General features: G+C 41.6%; 1 protein-coding gene across 4 annotated transcripts in view; it reads right to left on the bottom strand.

Annotated features, from left to right (window-relative positions):
* The window catches only part of NVL (nuclear VCP like), a 133,538-nt gene that overhangs the window by 39,202 nt on the left and 78,993 nt on the right, over window positions 1-15,343 (bottom strand). For all 4 annotated transcript variants that reach the window (XR_003550843.1, XM_027775238.1, XM_014591116.2 and 1 more), the window contains 2 exons: window positions 11,420-11,519; window positions 6,356-6,462 (listed from right to left, as the gene is read on the bottom strand). Coding sequence is in view for 3 of the 4 variants with exons in the window: in XM_027775238.1 (XP_027631039.1) it covers window positions 6,356-6,462; window positions 11,420-11,519 (207 nt within the window). In the remaining variant the exon portion in view is untranslated. The remainder of the gene's footprint in view (window positions 1-6,355; window positions 6,463-11,419; window positions 11,520-15,343) is intronic.

The following is a 15,343-nucleotide window of genomic DNA, read 5'->3' as shown; positions in this document are numbered from 1 at the left end:
GGAAAGAGGAGAGGCACCCAATCTATGTTCTCTAGGTCTTTTAAAAAGCATGGAGTGGTTTCTTTGGCAACATATATGCGAATCTACAAGAAAGGTGATATTGTAGACATCAAGGGAATGGGTACTGTTCAAAAAGGAATGCCCCACAAATGTTACCATGGCAAAACTGGAAGAGTCTACAATGTCACCCAGCATGTTGTTGGCATTGTTGTAAACAAACAAGTTAAGAGCAAGATTTTTTCTCAAGAGAACTAATGTGCATATTGAGCATATTACACATTCTACGGGTCAAAATGGTGAGCAGGCCGGCCATTGCAGCATCAGGTCGGTGGCTAGATGGTATTTGAAAATGGCATTACGGTGCTGCAGGATTCAATAAACCAGGGTTAATGTGAGATGATATGATATATGAGAATGAAGATGTGAAGGAAGCCATAAGAAGACTTCCGGAGCACCTTTACAATGACAGGATGTCTTGCATTCAGAGCGCACTGGACCTGACCATGTGGGAGTCCAGCACCCTTAACCACTATACCACCTGCTAGCCCCTCAGGTACTATGTTCATTTTACATGTATGAGTATACCTTGAAACTACTCTTTGAAACAGTTTGAAATAAAATATTTAAATATTCAAATGAACATTATTTCCATTTTACTGATGGAACAAACCATCTTAAAAAAAGCAGGAGTCAGGGACCAGCAAGTGGTGTAGTGGTTAAGTAACTGAATCCCCACATGGTCGAATGCAGTTCAGGTCCTAGACCAAGAGGGTTGAAAATCACGGTGGGCATGTGTGTGTAAATGTTCTGAGTCCTGAGAGGAGAATGGAGAAGAGATTATAGCGTGGCCATCCCCTACAGGGGAGTGATTTCTCACTTTCACTCTGCCTCTCTGTAGCTCACTCCAGTAAGCACATGTACCCTATGTAAAAACCTTTAAAAAAAACAGTGCTCAGCAGGCAGTGTAGTGGTTGAGATGCTGGATTCCCACATGACTGACTGTGCTTTGACTTCCGAACCCAGGAGCTTGAAACTAGCTGGGCCCATGTGCATGTGTGCTCAAAATCCTGAGAGGAGAATGAAGGGGAAGGGATTGCAGCATGGCGATCTCCCTGGGCAGTGATTTTCCACTCCCTCTGTCTCCTTCTCTCGCTCCAGAAATACATCCTATAGCAAAAAATCTCTCTCTCTCAAAAAAAAAAAAAAAAAAAAAAAAAAAGCAGGATACATCATCACATTGTTTTATATATTTGTTCAAAGACCAGTGAGAAATTACGAAGTACCAATTATTATATCATGGTGGTTTGCTTATTTTAATTTTTCTTTCTTTTTTGAAAAGAATTTTATTTATTTATTTGACCAGTGGGAGACAGGTAAAGAGTGAGAAAGCAAGCCACCAGGTCTGGGTAGCAAACTGTGGTTAGCCACGTGAGAGTCCAGAGCCTTAACCAAGATGCCACTAGTCAGTCCCTTCTTCTTTAATGCTTTTTTAAGATAGATTTTTTGCTATAGGGCACATGCACTTGCCAGAGAGACAGAGAGAGACAGAGATGGAAAACGAGAAATCCAACCCCCCCAAGGGGTGATGGCCATGCTGCAATCCCTTCTCCTCCAGTCTTTTATCGGGATTTTGGGAGCACACACACACAGAACTGGAGACTTTCTTTCTTTTTTTTTTTTTGAGAGTTTTTCGCTATGGGGCACGTGTGCTCGCCAGACAGACAAAGAGAGACATAGAAACAGAAAGCGAGAAATCACCCCCCAGGGGGAATGGTCACGCCGCAGTCCCTTCTCCTCTATTCTACTCTCGGGATCTTGGGCACGCACGCACACGCGCCCGGCGTGAGTTTTAATCTACCGGGTCTGGGACGCCAACTGCCGTCGACTACATGGGAGTCCAGCGACATAGCCATTACGTTAACTGTTGGTTCCCAAGACTTGCTTTCTTACTCTCTCTTTCTCTCTCTGTCTCTGTCTGGTCAAATTAAATAATAATAATAAATAAAATCAATCTTCTTTTCTTTTTTTGAGGTTTTTGCTATAGGGTGCATGTGCTCGCCTGTAAGACAGAGAGAGACAGAGAGACAGAAAGCGAAAAATCACCCCCCAGGGGGGATGGCCATACTGCAATCCTTTCTCCTCCATTCTTCTCTTGGGATCTTGGGCATGCATGCACACGCACCCGGTGTGAGTTTAAGTCACTGGGCCTAGGACTTGAACAGCGTATGGAAGTACAGCAACATAGCCATTACGCTAACTACTGGTCCCTAAATACAATAATTCTTTTTAAAATGATAACAACAAATAAAATTAAGTAAATAAGTACTTCTTAAAATACATGATTCTGAGAATTTTGGATATTTTAGTGGTATTTTTATCACTATTTTAAAAACTATATTATCTCAGGACCAGCAGTTAGTGTAATGGCTACGTTGCTGGACTCCCATGTAGTCGACCATGGTTCAAGTCCCGGACCTGGCAGCTTAAACTCACACCAGGCGCGTGTGCGTGTGTGCCCAAGATCCCAAGAGAAGAATGGAGGAGAAGGGATTGTGGCGTGGCCATCCCCCGGGGGGTTATTTCTTTCTTTCTATCTCTCTGTCTCTCTTTCTGGCAAGCGCACGAGTCCTATAGCGAAAACATTTCCAAAGAAAAAAAAAGAAGAAAAACAAAACAAAACAAAACAAACAACAAACTATATTATCTCAAAGTATTTTGCAGACATCAAATAACCTCTCTGGTTCTTTAAGATAAAGGGTAAGTTTTAGTAACACTTATAAGGAGAAATGGAAGTTATGGAAAAAATATTCTACTTATCCAAGTTTTCATTGACAGGCCTTTCTTACCACATCACCATCAGAAACACAAAACATATAGAAGAGTAGTATGTCATTGTTCATTTTTCTAAAAACAAACAAACAAACAAACAAAAAAAACACCTTAAAATTCCAAAAGACACTAAGAACTCCTCTAACCCACAAATCTTTTCAGGCTTTTAAGACCAAGATTGAAGAATTTGGATCCAATCTCTTTATAATATTTCAGATAGTAATAGGAAAAGAAAAAATTGTATATAAAATCATCCAGGGAATTAAAAGTAAAAAGCTGGCAAACTTTGAAAGAGGAAAGACAAACATTCTGAATGCCAATTTTTCTCACTTTCTGTGGTCTTATAAAGAATACATAGAGGCAGGAAGTCTGACTTAGAACTCTTTCTCTGAAATTAATATTCTGCTTCCTCTCCCACTAACCTGCATTAACTTTGGCCATCAGTGACATCCTTTAAACAAAAACATTTGAGACACTGGAGGGAAGCGATAACAGGAGGATGTGAAACTGCGGTGTAAGCAGCTCTGCCCGAGGGCAGCAGCCCTGTGCGGAGACAGGGCTGAGCAGAAGCTGAGTGCACCCTGTTCCTCCTGTGCAGGTCTGCACAGCGAACTTCTGAGCCCTCAGTCTGAGAGCAAGACACACCCAGCATTTAAGCAAAACCTCACTCAAAGTCAGAGAATAAATCACCCTCCTCCATCTTTGGCACAGACAGATGCTGAGAACATACTACACCAGTTAAACAACAACCTTAAAGAAGTTGCTTTTAAGTCAAATTGATAGTTCTATCAAAATGTCTGTTCTGGGTTTTTTGTTTTTTCTTTCTTTCCATATTTACAACTTGTGTTTGAAAGCTGTGGGGCTTTTCTAATTCAAAGATTCTCTTACCCTCCACACTTAGGCCAGATAACTATCATTTAAACAAACAAGATATACATGTGTTTGCTCATGACAGAAAATCTGGATGTATATGACTGAGAAAGAGGAAAGCCACTTCGGACAGCAGGAAATGGCTTGGCAGCAGCGAGGTCTTAGTGCTGCTCACGCTGGCTGGGCCGTCAGAGCCAGGATGTGGTGTCCTCTCCTTGAACAGAAATGATTCCTGAGAACATGGACTGCAGGCAGCGCCACCGCATTAGGCGCGTGTGCGTGCGTGCCCAGGATCCCGAGAGGAGAATGGAGGAGAAGGGATTGTGGCATGGCCATCCGCCCTGGGGGGTGATTTCTCGCATTCTGTCTCTCTGTCTCTCTCTGGCGAGCGCATGCAACCTATAGCAAAAACCTCTCCAAAAAAAAAAAAAGATAAAACAAGACCACTCGGTAACCACACCGGGACATGGACAAAGCGCAGCACAAACATGGTCCACATCACAAAAGGGACCATCAAGGCGAATACAAGCAACTGCTGTGTCTTTACCAACCAGTTTTAGCCTCAGTCTAGTCTCTTGCTTCTAGCTAAGCTTAAAGCCACCCAGTCACAGAATGATGCTCACTTTTCGAGCAATTTAAAGCAAAGTTCCTTATCAAACCCTTCCCAACACAAACCCAAATCACTTCCATCCTTTCAACACCCTCTTACTGAGATGCCCCTCCCACAGTTGTCCATGGGGTCCAGTCTCCATCACTGCAAAAAGTAATAAGCCCAACTTGTTCAAGCACAGCTATGTTCCCTGTGGTCTTTGGCTGGGGAACATTTGCAAAGCAAGCAAAAAGCCTATAAAAAAGCCCATTCCTATGGGGTAGCACTCTTAGAATTTTGGCATATTTTCTTCTCGACTTTTCCTTTCTTGTTAATTTTTGCCAGAAGGTGCATATGTTTGCCAGAAAGAGACAGAAGAAAGAAAGAAATGAGAAAGCATCCTCAATGGGTGAATGGTCAGACCACAGTCCCTTCTCCATTCCTCTTTCCCATCTGGATCTTGGGCATGCATGCACATGCACCTGGTGTGTTTATCAAACTGTCAGCCTCAGGGCTCAAACAGCATAGTCAGTCACGTGGGATCCACCACACCAAGGGCTGAGTTGACTTGTTCTTTCTTTCTTTCTTTTTTTTTTAAATGCCAGAAGGTATGCGTGCACACGTGAGATAGAAAGAGAAGAGAAAGAGAAAGCATTCCCCAATGATGCTTGGTCATGCTGTGATCCTTTCTCCTCTAGTTCTCCATTCTTTCTGGGCACACGCATGCCTGGTATTTTTTTCATCCGGAACTTGGACTCAGACCCTGGTTTGCCAGGGGGTCCCAGCATTACAGGATGTTCGGTAGCATCATTTCCCTGCCTAGTGACGGACATTTGTTGGCAAATATTCCCTGGGGTTGTGGGGTGGGGTGGAGCAAAACTGCCCTGGATTGAGAACCACTGAATTTAAGCAATGCTTTTCACGGATGTGAACCACTTACGTGTTGATGATAGGCATACCTTTCATAATCCAGCTGAAAGACTGCCCTGAGCTCCCAATAGAACCAACTTCTTGCTAGACGTCTCTACTTGGATAATGCCTGGGTACCTGAAACTCATTAGGGCATGTCCTGACCCCTTATCCTGGCAGATAACACCATCAATTCACCTTGCCAAATTGAGAATTCAACTACTTTTTTGTTTAACATTCAATTTATAGTGAATGCAATGTCCTGTTTATTAAAACCTTTAAACAGTAACCACGTCTATGTCCTCTGTGCTATTTCTCTGTATATTTAATTTTACTTTTACTTTCACCATCCTCCATGCCTTTTTCCACAATGCTATCAGGGCTTGCATGCTCGCCAAGAGAAACAAAATGAGAGAGAAAGTAGGAAATCATTCCCCCAAAGGGGATGGCCATACTGCAACCCCTTCTCTCCCACTCTCCTCCCAGGACTGCACACATGCACATGCATGCAGCGTGACCCTCAAGCCCCTGGGTTCAGGACTTAAACCATGGTCAGCCATGTGAGAGTCCAGAGTCTTAATCACCATGCCACCAGCTTGCCCACCCAGTGGGATCTTTTTAACCCATAAAGCTGATCATCCTCTGTTCTCCCTCCTTTGAGAGCTAGGTATACACACTGCTATAAGCAGTGCCAGGTAACAACGGCCCTCAGTGAAGTAGGATCATGAAATCTTTTCAACGATCAAAAACATCTTGGCTTCTCCCTTGGGAAATATAGGCTGGACAACTTTTTTTTAAAGAGAGATTATTTTACTATAGGGTACATATGCTTGCTGGAGACACAGAGACAGAGAGTAAGAGATCATTAATTAGGAGAGATGGCCACACCATAATCCCTTCTCTATTCTCTTCTTGGGATTTTGGGCATGCACGCACATGTGCCCCGTGTAAGCCTCAAGCCATCAGGTCCAGGACTTGAACCACATGTGGGAGTTCAGCACCCAATCAACCACTAGGCCGCCTGCTGGCCTCTAGGCAGGGCAAATATTTAAAGCTACAAAGAAAGCAATTAGGCATTCCTAACTTATTACCTGTTATATCTATCTCTAAAACAAGAGGAATATATATATATATAAAGATTCCATTTCTTTTACTCACTCTTGTGATGGTTTTTAGGATGGCAAGGCGATCTGCTGGGGGAGGCAAGCCCACAAAGAGTGTTTTGTCCAGCCGGCCTGGGCGCAGGATTGCAGGGTCGATGATGTCTAGAGAAGAGAGGAAAAAGTCTAAATAAGTGAAATAGAATATTTTTAAGAATACAAATGAGAGATGGAAAGAGCCCTATTCTTTTTTTTGTTGTTACTGTTTTTTGTTTTTTTTTTTTCTTTCCTCCCCATAGAATGCATGTGCTCGCCAGAGAAAAGCAAAAAAGGGAAAGTGAGAAATCAGCTCCTGGTTGGGGGGATGGCCACACCTGAAACCCCTCTCTTCCCATTTCCTCGCAGGATTTTGGGTGCATGTGCAAGCACTTGGGCTGATTTTCAAACTACAGGTCCAGAACTCAAATTGTGGTTGGCAATGTGAGAGTCCAGCAGCTTAAACCACCATGTTACCTGTTGGCCCCAGAAGAGCCCATATGCTGAAAGATAAAAAAATTTGATAAACTGACTTAATTAAAAGTAAAAGCTTCTGCTCATCAAAATACAACTTTGGGGACCAGTGGATGGAGTGGTGGTTAAGGCGCTGGACACTTGCACATGGCTAACCGCGGTTCAAGCCCTGGACCTGGTGGCTTGCTTTCTCACTTTTTCTCTCTCTGTCTCTCTCTGGTCAAATTAAAAAAAGAAAAGTGAATGAATAAATAAAACTGAATAACTAATTAAAAAAATACAACTTCAAGAAAATGAAAACTCCACTTTTACTTCCTAGCCCCAAACTAGTTTTCCTCTCGCGTTTCCTATTCCATTTTTTTTTTTTTGAGAGCTTTTTACTATAGGGTGTGTGCGCTTGCCAGAAAGACAGAGACAGACAGACAGAAAGCGAGAATCACTCCCCAAGGGGCGGCCATGCGGCAATGCCTTCTCCTCCATTTTCTTCTCGGGATCTTGGGCATGCATGCACACACGTACGCCCGGCATAAGTTTAAGCCACAGGATCCAGGACTCGAACTGCAGTCAACTACTTGAGTCCAGCATCATAGCCATTACGCCATCTGCTGGCCCCGTCGTATTTCGTATTTCAGATCATGAACATTTCCTACCTTCTCTCCAACACCCAAAATGTCCTTCTAACCACATAAAATTATACCAAGTCTGTCTCTGACTACCTCAACTCTCAGGCAAGGCCAACTATAACTTCTCTTTTCTAGTCTGCTTCTAAACCTCCCCGCTGGTCCCCCTACAATGCTGCCAGGGTTAGCTTCCTAAACACACACCTGATTCTCTTAACGCCTGCTTCCTGTGGTGAAATGATGCCTTCATTTCTCAGTATGGCAGGGAGACCTTTGACGATCTGACCATCTTCCTTACACATTCTCCTACCCTCCTACACAACTGACCAGATTTCTTGCTGTTTCTAAACAATCCAGAAGCTTCATGCCTTCTCTTTGCTTTCAGAGATTGCTTGCCCTGCAATGCTTTCCTGCTCGTTTGTAACATGGGAATTCTCAATATACAGCTCCTCCAGGAAGCTTTTCTTGAGTCCTCCCAAGCAAACTCTCTCACCTTTCTTTGTACCTGCCAGACTCTTGGTACCAGGAGCACAGAGCAAGCCCCAGTATGTATCTGAACAACTGACTTCGCCAAGAGTCCTTTTTAAAAAGACTTATTTAATTTTATTACATTTATTATTATATTATTCAATTTTGTCATAGGCCACATGAGCTCATCACAAAGTCAAGGAAGGGGAGTGAGAAAACAAACCACCAGGTCTGGGACTTGAATCATGGTTAGCCATGGTTAGTTCACATCCTAATCACCTTGCCACCTGCTGGTCCCCGAAGAGCCCGTTTTAAAGCCAAAGCATTTCCAACAGTCTTTCGACCATTAAAGTGAAGGGTTTTGTTTTACTTTAAAGACTTATTTATTATTATTAATTATTTTATTTAACTCACTTACTTACTTATTTAAATTTGACCAGAGTGGAACAGAGTGAGAGAGAGAGAAAGTGAGAAAGCAAGCTGTAAGGTCCAGGATTCGAATCTCAGTTGGCCATGTGGGAGTCCAGGGTCCTTAACCACCACACCACCTGCTGACCTCTATTTATTTATTATTTTTAATTTGACCAGAGAGAGACAGAAAGAGGAAGGGAAAATGAAAAAGCAAGCTGCTAGGTCCAGGATTCAAACCATGGCCAACTATGTGGAAGTTCATTGCTGTCTCCTTATTGGAGAAAGAGACAGAGAAAGAGAGATAGAAAGTGAGACATCACCCCCCTCCGGGGGCATGGTCATGCCTCAATCCCTTCTTCTCCTTTGTTCTCTTAGACTTGGGGGCACACACACATGTGCACCCAGTGTAGTGATTCATGTGTCAATATTAACATGGTTCAACTCAATACAGACAGTAATATTTTTCATGGGCTTTACAACTAAGAAGAATCTGGTAGCAAGTCAATGGTATGTAGTTAAGGCAGCTGGACTCCACATGGGTGACTACCTGGTTCAAATCCCTTACCCAATGGCTTGAAAAACATGTTTGTCAGACACATATGTGTGTGCATGCCCAAAATCCCAAGAGGAAAATGGGGGAGAAGAGATTGCAATGAGGCCATCCTCTCTAGGGGATGCTTGCTTGTTTGCTTCCTTGCTTGCTTGCTTTTTCTCTCTCTCTCCCTCTCTCCCTCCCTCTCTCTCCCCAAAAGCATGCACCCTATAGCAAATTAAAAGGAAAAAAAAAAAAGAAAGAAAAAGAAGAATCTGGAGAATCTGTAAAGAATTCAAAGATAAATAAACAGATCAGAGTAAAAATCCTATGAGGAAAGGTAATATACGCAGATGTTTTGAAGGAGATGATTTAAGGAAAATCTGGTGACTCAATGTTTTCTAATCTACTGAGATTAAAAATAAAAGGTTATTTACAATAGACAAGAAAAAAAATGCTGAACGTAGTTAGAGACTAGGTTGTTACAGGAGACCAAAGACTACTCTTGAAATCTATTAGAAAAGAACTGCTGGGACCAGCAGATGGTGTAATGGTTACATTGCTGGACTCCCATGTAGTCGACCACTGTTCAATTCCTGGACCCGGCAGCTTAAAACTCAGACTGGACGCATGTGTGTGCATGCCCAAAATCCCGAGAGGAGAATGGACAAGAAGAGACTGTGGGATGGCCATCCCCCTTGGGGGGGTGACTTCTCACTTTCCGTCTCTCTGCTGTTCTCTGTCTCTCTGGCAAGTGAGCATGCCCTATAGTAAAAAAAATCTCCCTCTAAGAAAGAAAAAGGACTGTAACTGTTCAGGAAAGGTATAATGTGACTCTATTCGAACATGAGGGATAGTCAAAGAGTCTTACGATGATTCTGATTTTATGACCTAGTGACTGCTCCCCACTATTACCCAAACTGCTTATGACCTTGATAATAATTACCAAACTGCTACTTGCTGTTCACCCCCACTATGTTACAGATACTAACTTAGCCTTTCTGACTGTCCTGCCAATTAGGTGTTATTACAAATCTTACAGATGTCAAAATGATAGCCAGCAAGATGAAACAGATGCTCAAGGTTACTATGGGATAATAAAAAATACATGTAGTTTTTTGCTCCTGGATCCTGACACAGAGCTTCAAAAATCCTTGGAATTTCCTGAGTGACAGGTGTCTTTGTTGTGTTAATAAGATGACTCTTGGCAGGTCTGTAGACAGCTTGAGAATGGGGACTAATTACTAGAAGGACCAAGTATGTGATCAGAGTAACTTTGAGCTTTATCCACCCCACTTCTGGGGAGAAGACTGAGTTCAATCACAGCCAATTAATTAATTAAATCAATCATGTTTAGATAATGAAACCCCAGTAAAAACTCTGGATACCAAGCTCAACATAGCTTCCCAGTTAGTGAATCCGATGATGTGCTGGGAGAGCAACATGTTCTGATTCCATAGGAAGAAGGCAAGAAAGGTCTGTCTGTGCTCCCTCCCAGACTTTAGTCTATGTGTGTAAGATAAGAAAAATACATAGAGCCTCTTTTATTTAAAATGGGGCCAAGAAACCATTAGGACACCTGAACTTAGGCACACAGAAGCCAGACACCTTGGAATGTGTGCTCTTCTGTTTGGTGCCAGGCTTCTGAGAAAAGGCACCTGCAGTATCCTAGATCCCACTGGACTTTTTGTTTTAGGAACATCCTTCCTGTCCACATACATTCTTTTGTTACATTCCATTGTAGTTACAACACTGTGCCAGACTCACCTGTTTACACACTTTGCTTAAGAGTAAGGTTAAGCCAAGAGACTCTGGGCAAGCATTAGGTCATCCTCTTGGTGCGTATTATTTGGAACAAGTTAAATACAATGGCACCAGGGTGATTAGCCTCAATCTTGGCCCAAATATACTTATTTGCTTTACTTACTTTGCCTCAGCATCTATTTTTTTGGTGTGTTATTTATTATTTTTTCATTCACTTATTTTAATTTGACCAGGGAGAGAGAGAGAGAGGGAAAGTGAGAAAGCAAGCCACCAGGTCCAGGACTAGAACCATGGTCGGCCATGTGGGAGTGTTCATCACCTTAACCACCAAGTTGCCTGCTGGTCCCTCTCTATAGTTTTTTAAAATTTTATTTATTTTACATTTCCCCACAAATATTTACTTTACATATCAAAAATTTTTGCTCATACTCCATAATTCTTGACAGTTAATAAATAACTTTTAAGATTTCAAAAACCTGAATTTTAAAGATAACCTTCAAAATATTTGTTTGAATGTTGTTTCCAAAACCTTGAGAGAAACCATAGGACACAAATTCTGAAAATACTTTTGTGGTAGAAAGTTATATTACATCTATCCTCTGCTCATGAGACAACTTTCTGAGCACCAACACAGGAAAACAATCTCATAGGAGTGAAGCAATACTAGGTTGATTACATCAAAGCTTCTGAAGGCTTTATGAACCAAAAAGGGACTACCCCAATTCAAGTTTCCCTTTCTAAGATGTATATAAACTGTATTGTGTACAAACATGGTGAGGTTTTAGATTTATCTACGTTGGATACTCTTCTTGCTTACCTGGCCTGTTGGTGGCTGCCATAATAAAAACCTGCTGACGTGTTTCCAGACCATCCATTTCTGTGAGTAGCTGGTTTACCACTCGAACGCTTGCTCCTGTCTAAAAAGAGATAGATCTGATTCATTCAGTTCCTAATACAAAGAAAAAAAATGACCACTGTCCCCACACAAAACAATATATTCGTGGAGCCAGTAGGTGGCATGGGAGTTAAGGCGCTGGATTCCCACATGGCCGACCATGGTTAGAGCCCCGACCTTGGCAGCTTGAAAAATCACACCAGGCATGTGTGTGTACATGCCCAAAACCGCAGGAGGAAAATGTAGAAGGAACTGTGCTGTGGCCATGTCCCTGGCTTTCTCTAGCAAGTGCATGCATCCAGTGGCAAAAAACTAAAAAAGGCAAAACAAAACAGTATATTTGCCAATCTGAATGAAAGCTTTTGTTAAGAGAGAGAACTGTGATCATTTTCTGAGGAGTCACTATGTGCAGGCACTGTACAAGACTTTTGCTCATCAGCGGAGCTCCCCAGCAATCCTATTACCCATAGTCTAGATGAGAAAACTGAGGCTTAGAGGGGTTATCTGTCCAAGGTCTCAGCACAGAGAAGAGAAGAGATGAAACCATCTTAGTCCTGAATCTCAGAGTCTTACACTTCTGAGGTATTCAAACGGCTAACAGCCACAAAAATTCCCCTTGGAAAGACCTAACCTACATTCACGTTTTGAACTGCAGGTTTCCCAGAACTTCAGGCGTTCTGTATCTTCTTGTATGATACCTATAGGAGTTTCTGGGACACTAAGGCCGTTCCTTTTTCCCTTGAAGTATATAGTACACAGTATTTAAGGTTCAGGGATTGGGTAACTTGGGGGATGAATCACGTAGATACATACATCAAGAAATGTACAGGGAACCAGCAGTTAGCGTAATGGCTATGTCACTGGACTCCCACATAGTTGACCGTGGTTCGTGTCCCAGACCTGGTAGCTTAGAACTCACACTGGGCGCGTGTGCGTGCGTGCCCAAGATCCCGAGAGGAGAATGGAGGCGACGGGATTTTGGCGTGGCCATCCCCCCTGGGGGGTGATTTCTCGCTTTCTGTCTCTATGTCTCTCTCTGTCTGGCTGGTGAGCGCACGCGCCCTACAGTGAAAATCTCTCTCAAAAAAAAAAAAAAAAAGAAATGTACAGTAGTGCCCCGTTATCCATGGGGGATCTGATCCACGGCACCCAGTAGATGCTTGAAATCATAGATACCGAACCTGACTGCTATCAGTCAGAGCACCTTTCTGTTCATGTCATCTACCCACTAATTTATAGTGCTTTTTCCATCTTAACAAGGCACTTATCACACACTATAGCTGTAAATTTTACGGTTTCAGATGCAACAGCACAACTAGCATAAATATCTTTTTCCTTCTTTACAATTTCACAGATAGATTTATTCTTAGCATATACTTTAGCAATCTCAGCATACCGTATTTTTACTTTCCTCATTAAGTTGATAAGTTTCACCTTTCACTTAAAGAAAGCACTTCATGGTTTCCCTTTGGCATATGCCAACTGCCAGTATCAATACCGTTGCACTGGTGGGTCACTGTTAAGTAAAATAAGGGTCACTTGAACACAAGCACTGCCAGACGAGGACAGTCAACCTGGGTTACTAAGAGACTAACTGGTAAGTAGTACACACGGCATGGATACACTGGGTCACAGGGAAGATTCACATCCAGGGTGGGACAGGGCGTGACCAAGTGGAAAGACACAAAATTTCATGATGCTACCCAGGACACTGTGCAATTCAAACGTATAGTTTATTTCTGGAATTTTCCATGCAGTATTTTCAGACCAGTTGAGCAAGAATAACTAACTGAAAATGTAAGAGGGGACTAATGTTGAATATGGTGGAGGAAATAGGAAAATTATGCTGTGTTTCTGTCATTAATTGTCTTTCTTCAATATTTTATGCACAGAGGTGGTGACTGGTTTAACCCATTGATTTCTACAGAAAACTATATTTGGTACTCATTATGATCATTCCTCAGCAACTTAGCACTAATACTCCGGAGATTAACAGATTGTAACTCAGACTCAAAAATCAAAGAAGTTTTGGATTAAAAAAAAAACTGTCCTACATAAGCAAGATAAAAACTTCAGAATCAGGGCCAGCCCTCTAGCACAGTGGTTACGTGCTGTACAGTGGGAGTTGGATCCTACAGGGTTAACCATGGTTTGAGTCCCAGAGACATGACAAATAGGGCAGGTGTGTGTGTGCGCTCATGCCCAGGATTCTGATAGGATGGACAGATGGAAGAGGAAGAAGTGTAGCAGGACCAGGCCCTGTTAGGGGATACTCTCTCTCCTTCTCTGGCACATGCACGTACCCTCTAGGAAAGAAAAAACAAAACAAAACAAAATAACAACAAAAAAAGAGCTCAGAATCAACTTACAAAATGTTGACAAACTTTACCATACTAAAATTTTAACATTCTAGGGCCAGTAGGTGGTGTGATGGTTAAGGTGGCTGGATCCCACATAGTCAACTCCATATTTCGAGTCCTGGACCCAGCGGCTTGAAAATCACACCAACTGCATGTGCCTGAATGCCCAAAATCCTGAGAGGAGAATTTAGGAGAAGGGACTGTACTGTGACCATTCCCCTCAGGGGGTGATTTCGTACATTCTCTCTTTGTCTCTAGTGAGCACATATGCCCTATAACAAAAACTAAAAAAAAGATAAAAGCTCAAAAAAACCCCAATATTCTATAAACATAATTAAAGGTAAGTGATACCAGGAAAAAAACAGTATCAACACATATAACTGGACAAAGAATTAATTCCATCATACATGAAAAGCTCAAAGAGAATAATTTTAAAAATTTCAGTATCGGGCCAGCAGATAACATGGTGGTTAAGGCGCTGGATGCCACATGATGAACTCTGTAGTTCGAGTCCCAGACCTGGTGGCTTGAAAAACAAGCCAGGTACATGTGTGTGTGTGTCCAAAATCTCAAAAGGAAAGTGGAGAAGGACTGTGGTGTGGCCAACTCCCCAGGAGGTGATTTCTTACTTTCCTTCTGTCTGTCTCTCCAGTGAGTGCACACTATGGCAAAAATCTGAAGGAAAAAAATTAAAAATAAAACATTCCAATAGCAAAATGGTCAAAGGATATGATTAGGTAACTTATAGAAGATAAAGTACAAATTAATTAAAGATAGTCAATCTCACTGGTTATTATAGACACAAACTAAACTGTAATGTTTTGTCAAAATTGACGAAAAATAAAAAGATTGGCATCATCTCCTGTTGACAAAAACGTTGGAAATGATTATTTTCACATTCCGATGGTAGGTATTCATAACTGGTAGTTTTTGTGAAGGACAATACAACACTATCTTTCAAAATCTAATATGTATACATTGTCAACTCAAATTTCTACTTCTAAAACTCTATCTTACATATTCCCACATGTGCATAAAAATATGCAATATAAATATTTAGTACAGTTCTGTTAAAGAAACAATAAAAAACTACGTAAATGCTCAAAATGAGAGAATTATGAAGTGAATTCTGGAGGATACAATGCAATAGTTTAAAAAAAATAATGTTATTGAGAGCTGGTAGGTGGTGTAGGAAATATGATACTGGACTCCCACAAAGCCAAATGCAGTTCAAGTCCTGGACCTGGTGGCTTGCTTTCTCAATTTCCCTCTCTCTGGTCAAATTAAAAATAAACAAACAAATAAATATAATTAAGTAAATAATTTTTAAAAATAAATAAAAAATAAAGTTATTAAGTACACAGGAACATTGTCAAGATAGGATGACCACATTTATATTAAAAAAAGAAGCCTAGCCCATACGTGTTTTTAAATGTATGGAAAAGTTCTAGAATAATAGATATTATACACTAAATTATTAGTAGTA

This window comes from Tupaia chinensis, unplaced genomic scaffold (genome assembly GCF_000334495.1).
Source record: "Tupaia chinensis unplaced genomic scaffold, TupChi_1.0 Scaffold000532_1, whole genome shotgun sequence".
NCBI lineage: Eukaryota > Metazoa > Chordata > Mammalia > Scandentia > Tupaiidae > Tupaia > Tupaia belangeri.
Note: the sequence above shows the minus strand (reverse complement) of the source record. Positions and strands in the feature narration are given on the sequence as shown.